General features: G+C 42.5%; 1 protein-coding gene across 18 annotated transcripts in view; it reads left to right on the top strand.

Moving 5' to 3' along the window:
• The window catches only part of LOC142374593 (microtubule-associated protein tau-like), a 50,812-nt gene that overhangs the window by 18,030 nt on the left and 17,232 nt on the right, over nt 1-15,550 (top strand). For 6 of the 18 annotated variants that reach the window (XM_075458333.1, XM_075458339.1, XM_075458338.1 and 3 more), the window contains exons 3-10: nt 2,237-2,326; nt 2,825-2,899; nt 5,009-5,029; nt 7,921-7,949; nt 10,820-10,963; nt 13,389-13,455; nt 13,568-13,606; nt 13,814-14,049. In XM_075458333.1, the coding sequence (XP_075314448.1) occupies nt 2,237-2,326; nt 2,825-2,899; nt 5,009-5,029; nt 7,921-7,949; nt 10,820-10,963; nt 13,389-13,455; nt 13,568-13,606; nt 13,814-14,049 (701 nt within the window). The remainder of the gene's footprint in view (nt 1-2,236; nt 2,327-2,824; nt 2,900-5,008; nt 5,030-7,920; nt 7,950-10,819; nt 10,964-13,388; nt 13,456-13,567; nt 13,607-13,813; nt 14,050-15,550) is intronic. The other 12 variants (XM_075458337.1, XM_075458336.1, XM_075458334.1 and 9 more) reach the window with 12 other exon arrangements.

The following is a 15,550-nucleotide window of genomic DNA, read 5'->3' as shown; positions in this document are numbered from 1 at the left end:
TTCATACCTGATAATAGCTCTGGATGATATGAGAATACCGATGTGGAACACAGTTATTGTAAGTCGCTTTGGATAAAAGCTTCTGCAAAATGACCGTAATGTAATGTAATGAGAAAGTATTACAGCAAAATCTGTAAAGATGACAGGAATTTTAAGTGGAATGTGGAAGATTTATGGAAGAAAGACAGCAGAACCATTTCCACGAGCAGAAAATGAGTCTGCATCCCATCTGTAATCAGTAAAAAAAAAGCAACTATTTGGGTGTTTAAATGCATTAAAAAGTGGGTTTGATTTGAGCAGATAGTAAAAGTTTCCACTGAAGTTATCATTTCTGATACATCTTGTCCATTAACGATCATCTAAAACTATGTTTTAATGTTGTTATTTAATCTTAGGGCTCACGGGTTTCTGCTGCTTGGCGTTAGCTTCGATCGATGAGCGCAGTTATGATGTTAAAGGCTCTAAACGTGCAGTTTCCTGTGGCTCGCCGCACACGGCCGAGGCTTTCAACTCTGCTTTGTTTTAATCTCTTTTTACATAATGGATACAAGACATTCTTGACTCTGTAATCTAGACATCTGGGTCAGACCTCCAAGAACGAGCCCTGCTACTGCTCCCAGTTCAGTTCTCAAACAATCAGGCCTCAAATTAAGATGGAGAACGGCCAATAAAGAGCAGTATGCCTGCTTTGTGCTTAACAACTCATCACAGTCCTGACAGATTGTTCATCATCTTGTAGCTGATAATCAGTTTATTTTCCACCCCAATCATCCATATGGCCAATTAGTGCGTAGCCTAGCTTTTCCCAGTTTACAGCCCTCTCTGGTGCAGTCGTTCTCCCTATTTCCACTTCCCATCATCTCGTGCACTAACAGGACGCCGCCCGCAGCGTCAGGTCCGTCTGCAGAGCGCAGCAGCACATTAATCAGCAGCCGAACGCAAAGTAAGTACCTCACTGAGCACCAGTAGGAGTGTGTGGTAGCTGTAGTCCGTTCAGAGGAAATGTAGCATGGAGTTAGCGCTTAGCTTTGGAGTAAACGTCTATTTAAACGATTTTTCTGATTTATTGTTCATTGCTTTTTAAGTTCTGTGCGTCAGAACAGCAAGAAAATGTCATAATTATGATGTAAAAGCAGGAAAAAATCTCACTGTCTCATAATCTCAAGTTAATATTTCAAACTTTTGATTCATTATATCAACTTTTACGTCATAATTGACAAAAAAGTTGCATTATTAAAAGATTGAGTCTCATAAAATCACCCTCAATGTAACATTTTAAACTTTTAATTAACTATTTTATTAAACTGGCCTGTTTTTTTTTTTATCTCATAATAGAAAACAAATAAGGCTTTAAATTCCTCCAATATTTCACATTTATAATCCATTATATTGAGTTTTTAAATGGATTATATTTGATTCCTGTGGTGCATTATTAGATTCTGATTTAAAAACTACATTTTTATGTGTTTTTCTTAAAGAATTGAATGTTTCTGTGTCATGTTTTCCAGTTTTAGGGCTTAATTTAATAATCTCAGGTCAATATTTCAAACTTGATTCATTATATCAACTTTTACGTCATAATTGACCAAAAAGTTGCATAAATAAAAGATTGAGTCTCATAAAATCACCCTCAATTCAACATTTTAAAAACTATTTTATTAAACTGGCCTGTTTTTTTATTATTATCTCATAATAGAAAACAAATAAGGTTTTAAGTTCCTCAGTGCAATATTTCATATTTATAATCCATAATAGATGAGTTTTTAAATGGATTATATGATTCCTGTGGTGCATTAATAGATTCTGATTTAAGAAAACTACATTTTTATGTGTTTTTCTCAGAGAATTGAATGTTTTTGTGTCGTGTTTTCCAGTTTTAGGGCTTAATTTAATCTTTTAATTGACTTTTTCATAAAAAATACTTTTTTTTTATCCCATAATAAAACAAAAATATGATCAACACGTCATCTCATATTTATGAGAAACTCATTTTCAGAGCCTTTAGATGTTAAATATGTTTAACTACGGTTCAGTTTTGTTAAAGCATCTCATTCACTCTCAGAATATTGTCCTTTTTGCACATTAACGTCCTTTTTATTCCCTGAAACGAGCTGAACACGATTTAAATGTGGATTAAAACAGGCTGAACTTCCTCCTCTTGGAGAACTTGGATAAAAAGCACTTTGACTTTGTTTCTCCTGTCTGCTCTGAACTAAGGTTCCCCTTTAATTCACAGAGGATGAAGCGGCGCTCAGTGAAAATGGGGTGAAATCAGTGTCTGAACTCTCTGAGCCACAGAGCCGCTGTGACGACGAGGTGCAGCCTGGTACGCCCGCCAGCATTCATTGTGTCATGAAGTTTGAAGTGCAGCTTAACCCTTATTTGGCATGATTCAGTTTGAGCGCAAGTTTCCCTTTAATTTCCCTTTTTTCTCCACGCTACCTCGTCTTTGTTGCAGATATATTATCAGAGGAACGCTGCTTTTTGCTGATTTTCTCCCTTTATCATTTTCTCCCTCCTAAAGCTTACATAACCGACTTTAAAGTTTGATTTTCCTGCTTTGATTTCCCGTCAAGACAATGAAAATGCATGTTAAACCATGGCTTCACGAGCCACAGATCAGAGGCTAACGGGGAAAATAAAGTGTGCCTGTTAGAATTAGCCACAGTCGCTCCACGCTTCTCCAGCTCAGGCACGCTTTGATCATAAATACTGAGCCAAAGGGAGAAGGGGGGTGGGGGGGTCATCGGGTGGAAACCACCTCCGAGAGGACAGAAGTGCAGCAAACGTTTCTGATCGGGGTTTCTTACCGTTTGCTCCACAGCAGACACGTCTGCAGAGAAAGGAGGCGATGAAGTCGTGTCGGAGCTCTCAGGAAAGGAGGCCGAGGGGCGGCTCGGTACGCCTCCAGTCTCACCAGCTCCATCCTCCTCTCAGCTGCTCGTGCTTTCATTCCTTCCCCAGCTGTCACAGATCCCTTTGACCTCTAGAGAAACGCGCTGCTTTGCTTTCGCTGCTGAATGTTGGATGATGCCACTTTTAAAGCAAATGTTAGCCGCTAACATCTGCAAACACATCTGCAGAAACATCTGCAGACACAGCTAACATTAGCCTGGCTGCAGAAGGTAAACAAACGTTATTCTAAGTCAGTTTGAGTGTAATTGGTTGTATTTTAGTTCAAATGTTAGCCGCTAACGCTAACATCTGCAGACACATCTGCAGACACATCTGCAGACACATCTGCAGACACATCTGCAGACACATCTGTAGACACAGCTAACATTAGGTTAGCTGCAGAAGGTAAACAAACGTTATTCTAAGTCAGTTTGAGTGTAATTGGTTGTATTTTAGTTCAAATGTTAGCCGCTAACGCTAACATCTGCAGACACATCTGCAGACACATCTGCAGACACAGCTAACATTAGCCTGGCTGCAGAAGGTAAGAAACCGTTATTCTAAGCCCGTTTGAGTGTAATTGGTCGTATTTTAGTTCAAATGTTACAGTGAAACTGGAGGTTTAACATTAAAATAACAAAAAAAAAAAAAAAACTTTAAGATTTGCCAAAGTTTATTGACAGAATAGGAGACTAATTGGGTCCCATTTATCCTAAATTGGGCTGATCATAAGATTCCTAATCCACGGGAAGGAACCTGAGAACCCAAAGCCCTGAACTCCGGTCGTCATAGCAACAGAACCGACCCCCAGATTGGGTCATTTCCACTGAGAATTAAAGCTAGAGTGGCCCCCACAGACTAACCTGCATAAATAAAGGCTGATAATGATAATTAATCAGAATAACTTGGAGGTTGCTGGTTCAGATCTGGGGATTAAGGTGTGGTTTTTTTTTGGATTTTGTTGGTTTTATTTGCAGCTTTGGTTTAATATTGAGTGTTCAAACATTAGCGTGGTATCCAAATTCTCACACGAGACAAAGAGTCAGAAACCAGCCTGGTTTTATGGGTTTAGTTCTTTGCCTTGGCTGTTCTTTTTCTGGTTTATAGGCCGCTTCATCCAGAGCTGCAATATGATCATAAGCCGACTAAAATAGCAAACTTTGAATCAAAGATGGTTGGCGTGCATCGTGGTTATTTTAGACTGAAAGCAATGGGCGAACTGCAGGTGAATCCTCCAGATGCTGAAGCTCCAGATGCTGAAGCTCCAGATGCTGAAGCTCCAGATGCTGAAGCTCCAGAGGCTGAAGCTCCAGATGCTGAAGCTCCAAATGCTGAAGCTCCAGAGGCTAAAGCTCCAGATGCTGAAGCTCCAGAGGCTGAAGCTCCAGAGGCTGAAGCTCCAGATGCTGAAGCTCCAGAGGCTGAAGCTCCAGATGCTGAAGCTCCAGAGGCTGAAGCTCCAGATGCTGAAGCTCCAGATGCTGAAGCTCCAGAGGCTGAAGCTCCAGAGGCTGAAGCTCCAGATGCTGAAGCTCCAGATGCTGAAGCTCCAGATGCTGAAGCTCCAGAAGCTGAAGCTCCAGATGCTGAAGCTCCAGATGCTGAAGCTCCAGATGCTGAAGCTCCAGAGGCTGAAGCTCCAGAGGCTGAAGCTCCAGATGCTGAAGCTCCAGATGCTGAAGCTCCAGAGGCTGAAGCTCCAGAGGCTGAAGCTCCAGAGGCTGAAGCTCCAGAGGCTGAAGCTCCAGATGCTGAAGCTCCAGATGCTGAAGCTCCAGATGCTGAAGCTCCAGAGGCTGAAGCTCCAGATGCAGGACCGGCATAAAAATCTGGTCTTGCTGTGCTTTTGCATTCCTGCCCTCATGCTTTTGAATGAAACCTTCCCCCTTGTATGAAGTTGCTTTTGGCTTTCTGCATTAACTGAAGACGTGCTGGATGTTTATTATGCTTATTATTAATGCTTATTGATTATTATTAATGCTTATTTATTCTTAATGCTCATTGATGGCTTTGCTGTGAGTGAGCGCATTAATCGATCCCGAATGACGGAAGCTGGTTACTGATTTGGCTCTTCTTCTCTTTCCCCGTCGGCCTCGTCGTCTCCGATCGGCAGCGGAAGGAGCAGCTTCAGCGGGTAGGCCGAATGTTTCGTTGGTCACTCCTCACAGTTATGACACATTTAGGTCTCCAGAAGGAGGGAACGGCTGTTTTTTGGCTGTTCTATAAACTCACAACTTTTATCAGAAACTCACCAAATTAAAGCGACTGAATTTAAACTTAATCACTTAAAAGACAAACATTTAAAAAACGCTAAACTAATGAATGAACCCATCAAAAACAACCATTTAAAAGGGTTCAGATATATTTAATCACTTGACTTATTTATCGTTGTTCCTTCTTATTTTATTTGTGTTTTAGTTCCAGATGTTTTAGAGCATGTTATATATCACAAGCAGCACATCTTTTATAGGATCTGAGAGTTTTAGTTGCTGCACCTTTAATCTAACAGAGGATAAGGACCAGGGTTTATGCTCTTAAATCATCTTTCTTTAGCTATACAGCAACGCTGCAGCAGCATCTGTCCAAACAATCACACACAAGTTGTTTTATAGGTTCCTGATCGTGTTTAATAAGAAAGTTTTTCTGGTGTCGTCCTGCAAACGTTCACCAACGTTATGTTGAATTAAACATTTATCAACGTGATATTGATGCTGTTTTTAAGATCTTTTTAAATAGCCGCGGCGTTATTGGTATGTTTGGGTTGGAATAATTTATAGAACTACTTTTATTCTAATAATTTGTTCTTGTGTGAAAAGGCAGTTTATCAGCTGTATGAGGCAGGATTCGTACGGACTTGATGCATGAATGCACGACGGTTTAAAACCGAGCATGCCACCCGATTCTTTGACCATTACCGCCTGAAACGTGAACGTTCCCGCTTCTTGTTTTGGATTCGCACCTAAAAAAAAGGCTTTTTGTCTGGTTTTATTAGAGCTTTAGATGCTCTGTAAACCCAGAGTGTTGCATCTGGTTAGCGATGATCTGCCAACAAACTCTGTTCAGGATCAAATATTTAACTTTTAATGTCGATAGAGAACAATTACAGAGCAAAAAGAGTTGAGCTTAGACCGAATTTAAAATTCAGATACTCGTTTTATCATTTAATGCTACTGTAAAGAATCAAAAGTCTGATTATTGATCATCAGCTTTATGATTTAAAGGATTTTTACGATAAATTTGTGAATGAAAAGGTTTGTTTTTCCTGTTAAAAGTGAGTTTTTTTCTCTCCATCATTGAATTGAAGAGACGTTTTGGTGCAATCTGTTGCAAGGCAACTTTTTCCATACAATTAACAAATTAATTTAACTAATTTTAATGAGATTTTATTGTAATATGATTGAATTACAATAAATCGGATTATAATTGAACTGTATATTTGTGCCGTAACTGAATTGAATGATTTAAAAGAAAAAACTAATAATAAAGCCAATATTTTCAAAAGATATTGCTTTATTAAACGACCGTTAAGAAGAAAATCCTTTAAAATATCAGCAGCACACTCCAGACTAGTGTTTCACATTAAAAAGCTTCAGTTTCAGGATTTTTAGGATTTTATATCTGCGTTTAAGCACTTATTAGTGTAGATAAATGTATAATTCTATGGTGTGTTCATGGTGGAATGCATCAGCTCTCATCTGTCACTGCAGTGTGATGCATTCAGGTCCATCTCATCGTCTTGCTTCGTCCCTTCTTGTAGTTTTCTCAGTTTTCATCGTTTTATTTCCTCATCGACATCACTTCTCACCTTTTCTTTTTTTTCTTTTTTTCCTTTCTGATGGGGAGATGGATAACAAGTGCTGTGAATGTCATTAATCTGCTTTCCAAACAAATTAGTGAGGCCCGATACCGGAGTCCAAAGTGAGCTCACATTCAAAAAGCCTGCTGGGAAGGGCCTGATGGGAGCTTCCTGCTACCTGGACCAGGGAAGCAAGGCGGCTGCGGAGTGTGCGAAGAGGCTGAGCGAGTCTTCGTGGGTCTCTGAGGACCTCAGCTGCAGCTCAGAGATGAGACGAGACGAGGAGACCAGCAGGGGGAGCCCCGAGTGGGCCGGAGCTGTGGATTCCCAGAGGGCGATTAGCCTCGACGCGTCCGAGTGTCTGACGGAAACCGGCACGCCGCCCGGGACGTCTTTAGTCCGCAGCACGGCTCTGGAGGACCTGACGTCCATCGGAGACAGAAGCTCGTCGGTCAACCAGGAGGAGGCGCTCATCTCTGAGCAAACAGAAGACGGACCGACCGCACACGGAGCAGCTTTGGCGTCCCGCGGGGACTCTGGAAGCGACAGAATCCTGAATCCTGAAGCTCAGCCGCGGCCTGGCGCCGACTCAAATCCAGAAGATCTCCCCCCAGCCAGCAGGAACATTTCCAACAAAGTTTCCCTTCTGAGCAAACCGCCATGTGACTCAGAGGCTGAAAACGGCAGTGAGTCATGGTGGCGTTGCCCCGGCTATTCAGAGCCTGACATTTCTAACGACTCAGAGATGAGTCGGGTCCAGAGAGCCGCCTGCCAAACCTCCGCAGCCAGACGGTCTCTGGTGCCGGTTCCCGTTTCCAAAGGTCTGTTTGCTGTCATGCTCACCGGTTCCGAACCAGCCCTCCTCAGTTAACTCCTCCCACTTCTTTGATTTAAAGCGCGGCTTCTGCACTCTTTCTCCTGGACTTTAACTCGAGGAGAAGCTTGTTGTCCTCCCTCCCCCACTTTAAGCTTTCGTTTCATGTCTCCATCTCTGCTCACTCTGCTGGTGATGCAGCCCAAAAACGCCACTTTATGGTTTCACACACGCCGCATGCCGCATAGCCAACTTCACGACTTTCACTGATTTTTCTTTGGTTTTCTTTGCCGTGAGAATGCGTTTTGGCACCCACTCTGAGGCTAAAGCGTTTACTTTACTGCACCAAAGTGATGGATGTTAAACTTAAAAACGAGTCCTAATCTAAAGTTTTGCTTCTGTTTCCTTTCTGTAGCTCAAGCAAAGACGGATAACGGAGATAAGGTACGTGACCACGAGTTTGACCAAAGCTTTCTGCCATTTTTTATTTACGAGAATGTCGTTAAAGGGTTGTTCTGGTTTATCCAAACTTTTGCAAACAGTACGAAGACGGAAAAGTCTGTGAAAGCAAGTCACCATTTGCACACAAAGTATTCCCAAATTTGATATTCAGATTTTAGACGTTATCCTGCAACGTAATCCACCATCAACCCTCCTGCCTCCGAGCACAGTCTTAAGCATCGAACGAAAGGTTTCTTTTTAAAAAGGGGGATTTTCCCTCGGTTTCTTTTTCTTTATCCACTCAGGAAAAGTTATTACAGCTTGATGGAGTAAGGACTTTGGCTATGTTCGAAACCGCATACTACTCCTACTACTCCTACTACTCCTACTAACTTTTTGAGTTAGTATGCGAGTTTGAGTAAGCGAGAAGTTCCCGGATGCATCCTAGATTCTCTGAAATGTTGGGTATGCATCATGAGGTTACTGCTCATACTCAAACTACCCAAGATGCAGCGTAACGTGACGTCGCCGATCGTCATTTCCTGTCAAAACTGAGGTTTCAAGCTAGCTACAACGAGGGTAGGTTCACTTCCTGTTTTCAAAACAAAAGCACCAATTGTATGGTAATGGCTTTCCCTATGATAAAAGGCAACGGGTATTTTATTTTGTGAAAATAACCGGAAGTGCGTTAGCTCACTGCGGCTAGCTTTAGTAGCGCCGAATTCGTGGGAACAGAATTGTAAATAGCCGGTATTTTGTCAGGTTTTCAACACGTTGGGGATCTAAACGACTACTTTCTCACCTGAAAATGTTTCAAATGTTGCTAAAGTTTACAGAGTTTAGAGCTTTCCCCTCGGTTTCTTTTTCTTTATCCACTCAGAATCATTTACAAAGTCGTTTCTGTCCATATTGAAACACGAAATAAACATAAAACAGGGTACAAGTGGTGATACCCGTCGTATTATTGTCCAAACCACTGTCAAATAATACAAAAGTATATCAATGACTCAAGGAATGCATACGCCAATAAATGCAACAAAAATAAATAAGGTTAATTAATGTTTATATAATGTGAAGGAAATGCATATTTATGCTTTAAAATCCATCTGTAGTCATTTAACTTGGTGTTAACACCTTTCTAAAGAACAATTCTACTTTAAGGAGATCACAAACTGTCACAGTCACTTTGAATAAACAAACTATGTGTGTCAGACCTGCCTGACGGGAAGTACAGGTTCCATTTTGTGAAATATAATCCGTGCACCATGATGATCAGCCCACAGGTGAGAAAGAAAGACGATTTGATTACAAAGGAAAAGTTGGGACTTAACGGGTGGAGAAGGCACCGGGAAATAATAGAGAAAATTAGCCTGTAAATTAAAAAGAAACACTGATTTCATCAAAAGAATATGTTGTGAATTGACTAAGTTTAGGGAAATAAATGAAGGGAAAATGCAAATAAGATATGGAAGACAATTCAACTTGGCAGAGTTTACAGATGACTTTGGTTCTGTCGACTCCGCCGTCTGGAAGAACTTTAAAATGAAAATGGCCGAGTAAAAGTTCCGTACCCTTCTCCATGTTTGGTGGATCCGCCAACTACTTTCTTTTCCGGTTCCACAGCAGACAGCAACAGACTTTTACAAAATAAAAGCCTGTGAGCAACAGACTTTTACAATAATAAAATAAATAATAAAACAGGGATGGTCTGTGGCGTAGTGGGTTGAGCAGGCGCCCCATGTACAGAGGCTACAGTCCTCGCTGCAGCTGGCCCCGGTTCGAGTCCCACATCGGACGGCCCTGTGCTGCATGTTGTTCCCCCTCTCTCTGCCCCCTGCTTCCTGTCTCTCTGAACTTTCCTATCCATTAAAGCTGCAGTCTGCAACTCTTTTTCAAGCATAATGCCTGGAACTGTCCGGGGATCCTGAAAGTAGTACATTAAATACCCCAATACAAAAAAAAATGAGTTCTCTAGGTCCCCTATATGTCCCGCTAGGTCCCTCCAAAGCCAGCAGGTTTGTTTACAAAATTGCAGACCGGACCGGTAAAAGGTAACCAATCAGGTTACGAGCTGGGCTCTGCTGCCTGTCAATCATCGATTGTGCACGCGCGATACAAGGTAGGCTCGTCCCCACGCTTATTTATCTGGACTATTGAACTTCATTACGGGCTTGTCTACTTACTGTGTCTTCCATGATCGCAAATGACAGGTGAGTTGATGAATGAGGAGTCGTGTAAGCGCATCTGGCGTGCACGTCTACGTGCACGAGTTCTCATGTGTTTTGAAGGGGCGGGACAGGAAGTTGAATAACTTTTTATTTTCCGGTTAAAAAATAAGCATTTCTTGCATTTTGCGACTACGGAGGTCACCGTTTTCAACTTCAAGCGTTCTGATAGATCATGTAAACTCTTAAAATGCCAAAAAGTAGGACTTTACGTATGACAACAACAAATCTTGCAGACTGCAGCTTTAAAGGCACAAAAGCACAAAGCCCACAAAAGCCCAATTTTTTTTTAGAAATTAAATAAAATTTTAAAATTTTAAAAACTGCATTAATGCGCGATAAAATATTTATTGGCGTTAAATAATTCACGAGTTAACGCGATAATAACGAGTTAACTCGCCCAGGCCTGAAATTAATTAATACATGATTAAACCTATAAAAGGCATTGGACAAAGTAAACAGGTGGAGTTAGAAGAAAAGACTGTTATGTTTGGCGAGTACTTGAACGCACCAGAACGATCCTTAAACGTTCCATTCATGAATCGGGATCTTTTTTTTTTTTTCCATTTCACCATCTTTCAGTTATTTAATCCCTTTTGGTTTATGTTCATGTTTGTTTTTCATTCACATTTCCTCTTCATCACAAAGAGTCAAACTGCCACCACACCAACCTCTTCCCTTAAAAGACCTTCTGCCGCCACCGGGGGCAACAAAACGCCCGCCTCCCCCCGCAGCGGCCACAGCTCCATCCCCGTTAAAACCAGCAGCAGCCCGAGGCCCAGGCAGCCTGCAGTAAGTACAGGTCTGACTGCAGCTTAGGCTTTACACCCCAGCTGAGCTCAGGGGCCTCAGAGGAAGGACGGACTGACGCCACCTCTCCCAAACCCCTGCTGGTTCAGTCCCGTTTGAGAGGTCAAAGAAAAAAAACCCTTTCCTCTGTCAGTTTGTATGCACCCACTTATTTTCTTTACATTAAAACTCATCCATTCCAATGTTTGTGTGATAATTGTATAAAAACTAAACCGGCCACTTTATCAGCTACCTGCTGGTTAAAGGTTGAACCCCCTGAACCAGAGATGGGGACTCAAGTCACTGCTGTTTTGATGACTTCACTTGACAAAAAACAAAAGACTCGGCACTTGACTTGAGACACGATGACTTAAATGACTAGAGTATTAAAGGGATAGTCCGGCGTAAAATGCACTTTAGATCAATTTACGGGATGTTGGGAGTACATACGTTGAGTTGACATCAAAATCATGTCATTCGGATGTGTTTTGAGAATTTCGATTTGACCGTTTTTAGCCAAAAGTCGTTAGCCTGGAAGTGATGAGGGCATCGAGTATCGCCGCTACAAAACGCTATTTTTATACTTCTTCTACAGCTCCAAACAACATAACACTTACGTGGTAGTGAGTAGAGGGTCCCTAAAGCCAAACTGAAGTGTCCCGAGGTCTTCATGTGGTCGCATATAGAGTCCAGAATTAATTTAATCAAGCCAGTACCTTTCCGAAAATGTGTCTGCTGCAGCTGCCGCCAAGACCATGATGAAGTTGGTTTGATATTGGTTTGGAAAAAAAAGACACCTTATTTCCTTATTGTGAATATCTGTCGAATATCCAATATCAGATGTGTGACTTGGTCCCATCTCTGGCCTGAACTCCTCGTGGCAAACTTTCAACAAGGTGTTGGAAACCTTCCTCAGAGACTTTGCTCCATGTTGACATGCCAGCATCAGGCAGCTGCTGCAGATGTGTCGGCTGCACATCTGTGATGAGCATCTCCCGTTCCACCACATCCCAAAGCTGCTCTGTAGGACTGAGATCTGACTGTGGAGGCCGTTGGAGTGCAGGGAACTCATTGTTATGTTCAGGAAACCAGTTTGGGGTGATTTGAGCTGTGACTTGGTGCATTATCCATCAGAAGATGGTACTGTGCTCATAAAGGGATGGATACATATGGAAAGATCCGTTATCGCGTTAAATTTGATATATTTATAGAACGTGCGCACGCTAATCTCGTGTAAAAAGCTAATTTTGGAAAAAAAAAAAGGGTTAACTTTCAGTTAACTTGCTTTAACAATTTAACCAGGTACCCGGAACTAGTGGAAACTTAATTCTTCAGTACCGCTAATTAGACTGCGACTGAAATCCAGACTCGTCAGACCAGGCAGCGTTTTCCCAACCTTCTTTTGCCCAGTTCTGCTGAGCCTGAGTTAATTGTAGTCTCAGTTTCGTGTTGTTTGGTGACAGGAGCGGCACCAGGGCCGTTTCTCAATATGCGTACTTGTTCTGTACTTGCGTACTCGTGTACTTCTGAAACGTCATCACTGAAGGACCGAGTACTGTTCCAATTCAAAGTACGCATCCAGACAAGTATGCTCCGCATTCCCGGATGTGTGCTGGCTCCGCCCATTTTATGGAGTCTGCTTCTGTGGTGACTTCAGACCGCTTCCTCTTCAGCTTTAAAATAAAGAACTCCAACAGCTCGGTCCATTTTCAATCTTTTCTAGAAGTTTTGATTTTTTTTTTTTTTTTTTTTTGCTGTTGAAATCACACACGAGCAGCGATGAAAAGAAAAATTAAAAACAATCGTTTTCGTTTTTTATATTTTTAGCGGTAGCGTCTTTGACGTTATCAAGATCGGTTCCAAATGCACAATGAGCATACTTGTGTACTCAGAAGTCCGTACTTGTAAGCACACGAGTATGACTTAGCGTACTTGGTATTGAGAAACGGCCCCCGTTGTGGTCTCCCGTTGTGCGTTCAGAGATGCTTTTCTGCATTCCTTGGTTGGAACGAGCGCTTATTGGAGTTCCTGTTGCCTTCCTGTCATCTGGAACCAGTCTGCCCATTCTCCTCTGACCTCTCACAGCAACGAGGCATTTTCACTGGATATTTTCTCTTTTTACGACCATTCTCTGTAAACTCCAGAGATGGTTGTGGGTGAAAATCCCAACAGATCAGCTGTTTCTGACACACTCAGACCAGCCCGTGTGGCACCAACAACCATACCACGTTCAAAGTCCCTTAAATCCCCGTTCTGATGCTCGGGTTGAACTTCAGCAGGTCGTCTTGACCACCTCTAAATGCCTAAATGCACTGAGTTGCTGCCATGCTGACTGAACAGGTGTTCCTGATAAAGTGGCCGGTGAGTGTATATGTGTGTATGAGAGCATTTTAAACTTAAAAACATGGTTTTTTTTGTTGGTTTTCAGAGTGTTGCTGCTGCGAAGTCTCAACCCAGAGGAGCCAAAACTTCTGCCAAAACTGCTGTTCAACCAGGTAAAAACCGAAGCCGACAGTTGTGTTTTATTCCATTTTATGTTTGATTTATTGAGCCATAGAGGTAAGATATAAAGATTACTTATGATGTGTCATATTTTCTGTGATGCAGCTAATGCCAAGAAACCCCCGACTCCAAAAAATGAAAAAGGTAAAAGAAGGAAAGTGTAAAAAAAAAACGCAGCTCGTTGGTTTGCTTCGAACCTTGCATGGCCAAAACTCCACAGTCTGATCCAGTGGATCAAACTTGGTCAGATTAAGCCAGTAGAGCTCGTAGTTTGCTTTTTATGATGACTTGTTCTCACCTCCATCACGTGGCATGTTTTAAACGTCCCGACTTGTCTTTTGACTGCTTAAGATGATGCGGGCAGCCCGGGGACTCTCAAATCTCCCGCTAGCCAAGCACTCGCTGCGGCCGAGGCCAACAGAGTGAAGAAGATCGCCGTTGTGCGCTCCACTCCCAAGTCTCCGGGGTCGATGAAGAGCCGCTCGCCGGCTCCTTTGGCCGCCGCCGCGCCGATGCCCGACCTGAAGAGCGTCAGGTCCAAGATCGGCTCCACGGAGAACATGAAACACCAGCCTGGAGGTGGAAAGGTGAGACGCCCCACAGAAAACCAGCTCCAGTCGCTACTCCACCGCATCGCTCTCATCGACTTTGCTTTGTTTTTAATTTTGTTTTTGCACTGTGGAGAGTACCAGGTGGCAGGAATGTTTTTCCACCACTTTGAGGTTTTAAATGAGCAGATGTTAAAAAATGACAGTAAACACTCAAAACCACTGATATGCGCATGAAACTGTGCTGCACACACAACAAACTCCAGATGAATGCTGAATAGTCCACAAAACTGAAGGGTTTAAACTTTACGAGCTGTATTCACGCTCGTCTCGTCTGTGCGACCTATGAATTCTGCCCCCTAGTGTTCGATGTAAGGAAATTAAGTTCTTACGGATTGATGGAGTAAGGACTTTGGCTGTGTTTGAAACCGCATACTACTCCTACTACTCATACTAACTTTTTGAGTTAGTAAGCGAGTTTGAGTAAGCGAGAAGCTCCCGGATGAATACTAGATTCTCCGAAATGTTGGGTATGCATCGTAAGGTCACTACTCATACTCAAACTACCCAAGATGCAACGTAACGTGACGTCGCCGATCGTCATTTCCTGTCAAAACGGCAGTTTCAAGCTAGCTACAACGAGGTTAGGTTCACTTCCTGTTTTCAAAACAAAAGCACCAATTGTATCGTAATGGCTTTCCCTATGATAAAAGGCAACGGGTATTTTATTTTGTGAAAATAACCGGAAGTGCGTTGCTCACTGCGGCTAGCTTTAGTAGCGTCGAATTCGTGGGAACAAAATTGTAAATAGCCGGTATTTTGTCAGATTTTCAACACGTTGGGGATCTAAACGACTACTTTCTCACCTGAAAATGTTTCAAATGTTGCTAAAGTTTACAGAGTTTAGAGCTTAAGGGAAATCAGCTTCAGGCCGGCTGATTTCGGCTCGGGCAGGAGCAAAATGCATTGTGGGTAAACGCACTGCATACTGTCTGATCGATGAGTATGCAGTATGGAAGTATGTATTATGTAGTATGGAATATGTAGTATGCGGTTTCGAACACAGCCATTGTTTCAGGAACGGGATCCTCATTTTACTTTGGAGGAACACAAATGAGTAAGAGCGAAAGGGTTCATGCTTTGTACTGTGAGAGAACGACACTGTACTTTGACCCATGGATGTATTATATTATCTGGATACCGGACAGCAAAATGGCCGCCGTTGATTTCAATGAAGTTGTTCACCTGGCTCATACGCCGAAAAAGTTTCCGACTTCCGGGTTTACTTCTGGAAGTCGGAGAGAGCATGCGCAGTAGAGTCACCCCACATGATGCTTTGGGGCCTCCCGTCATGCCCCGGGGCGATTAGGACGTGCACGTACATACACATCACAGTGCACGTACACAGCTGTGACGTCACGCTGGGAAAAGACACTTTTCTGGGGCTTTTCTGGCCGTTAGAAAACTTTTTGACGGATAAAAAGTCCATAACTTAAAAATATAGAATACAAAGATTAGTAAATAACTGCGGTTACAGCTG

This window comes from Odontesthes bonariensis, chromosome 23 (genome assembly GCF_027942865.1).
Source record: "Odontesthes bonariensis isolate fOdoBon6 chromosome 23, fOdoBon6.hap1, whole genome shotgun sequence".
NCBI classification, from domain to species: Eukaryota; Metazoa; Chordata; class Actinopteri; order Atheriniformes; family Atherinopsidae; genus Odontesthes; species Odontesthes bonariensis.
The sequence above is the reverse complement of the archived record's forward strand: the minus strand, read 5'-3'. Positions and strand labels throughout refer to the sequence as shown.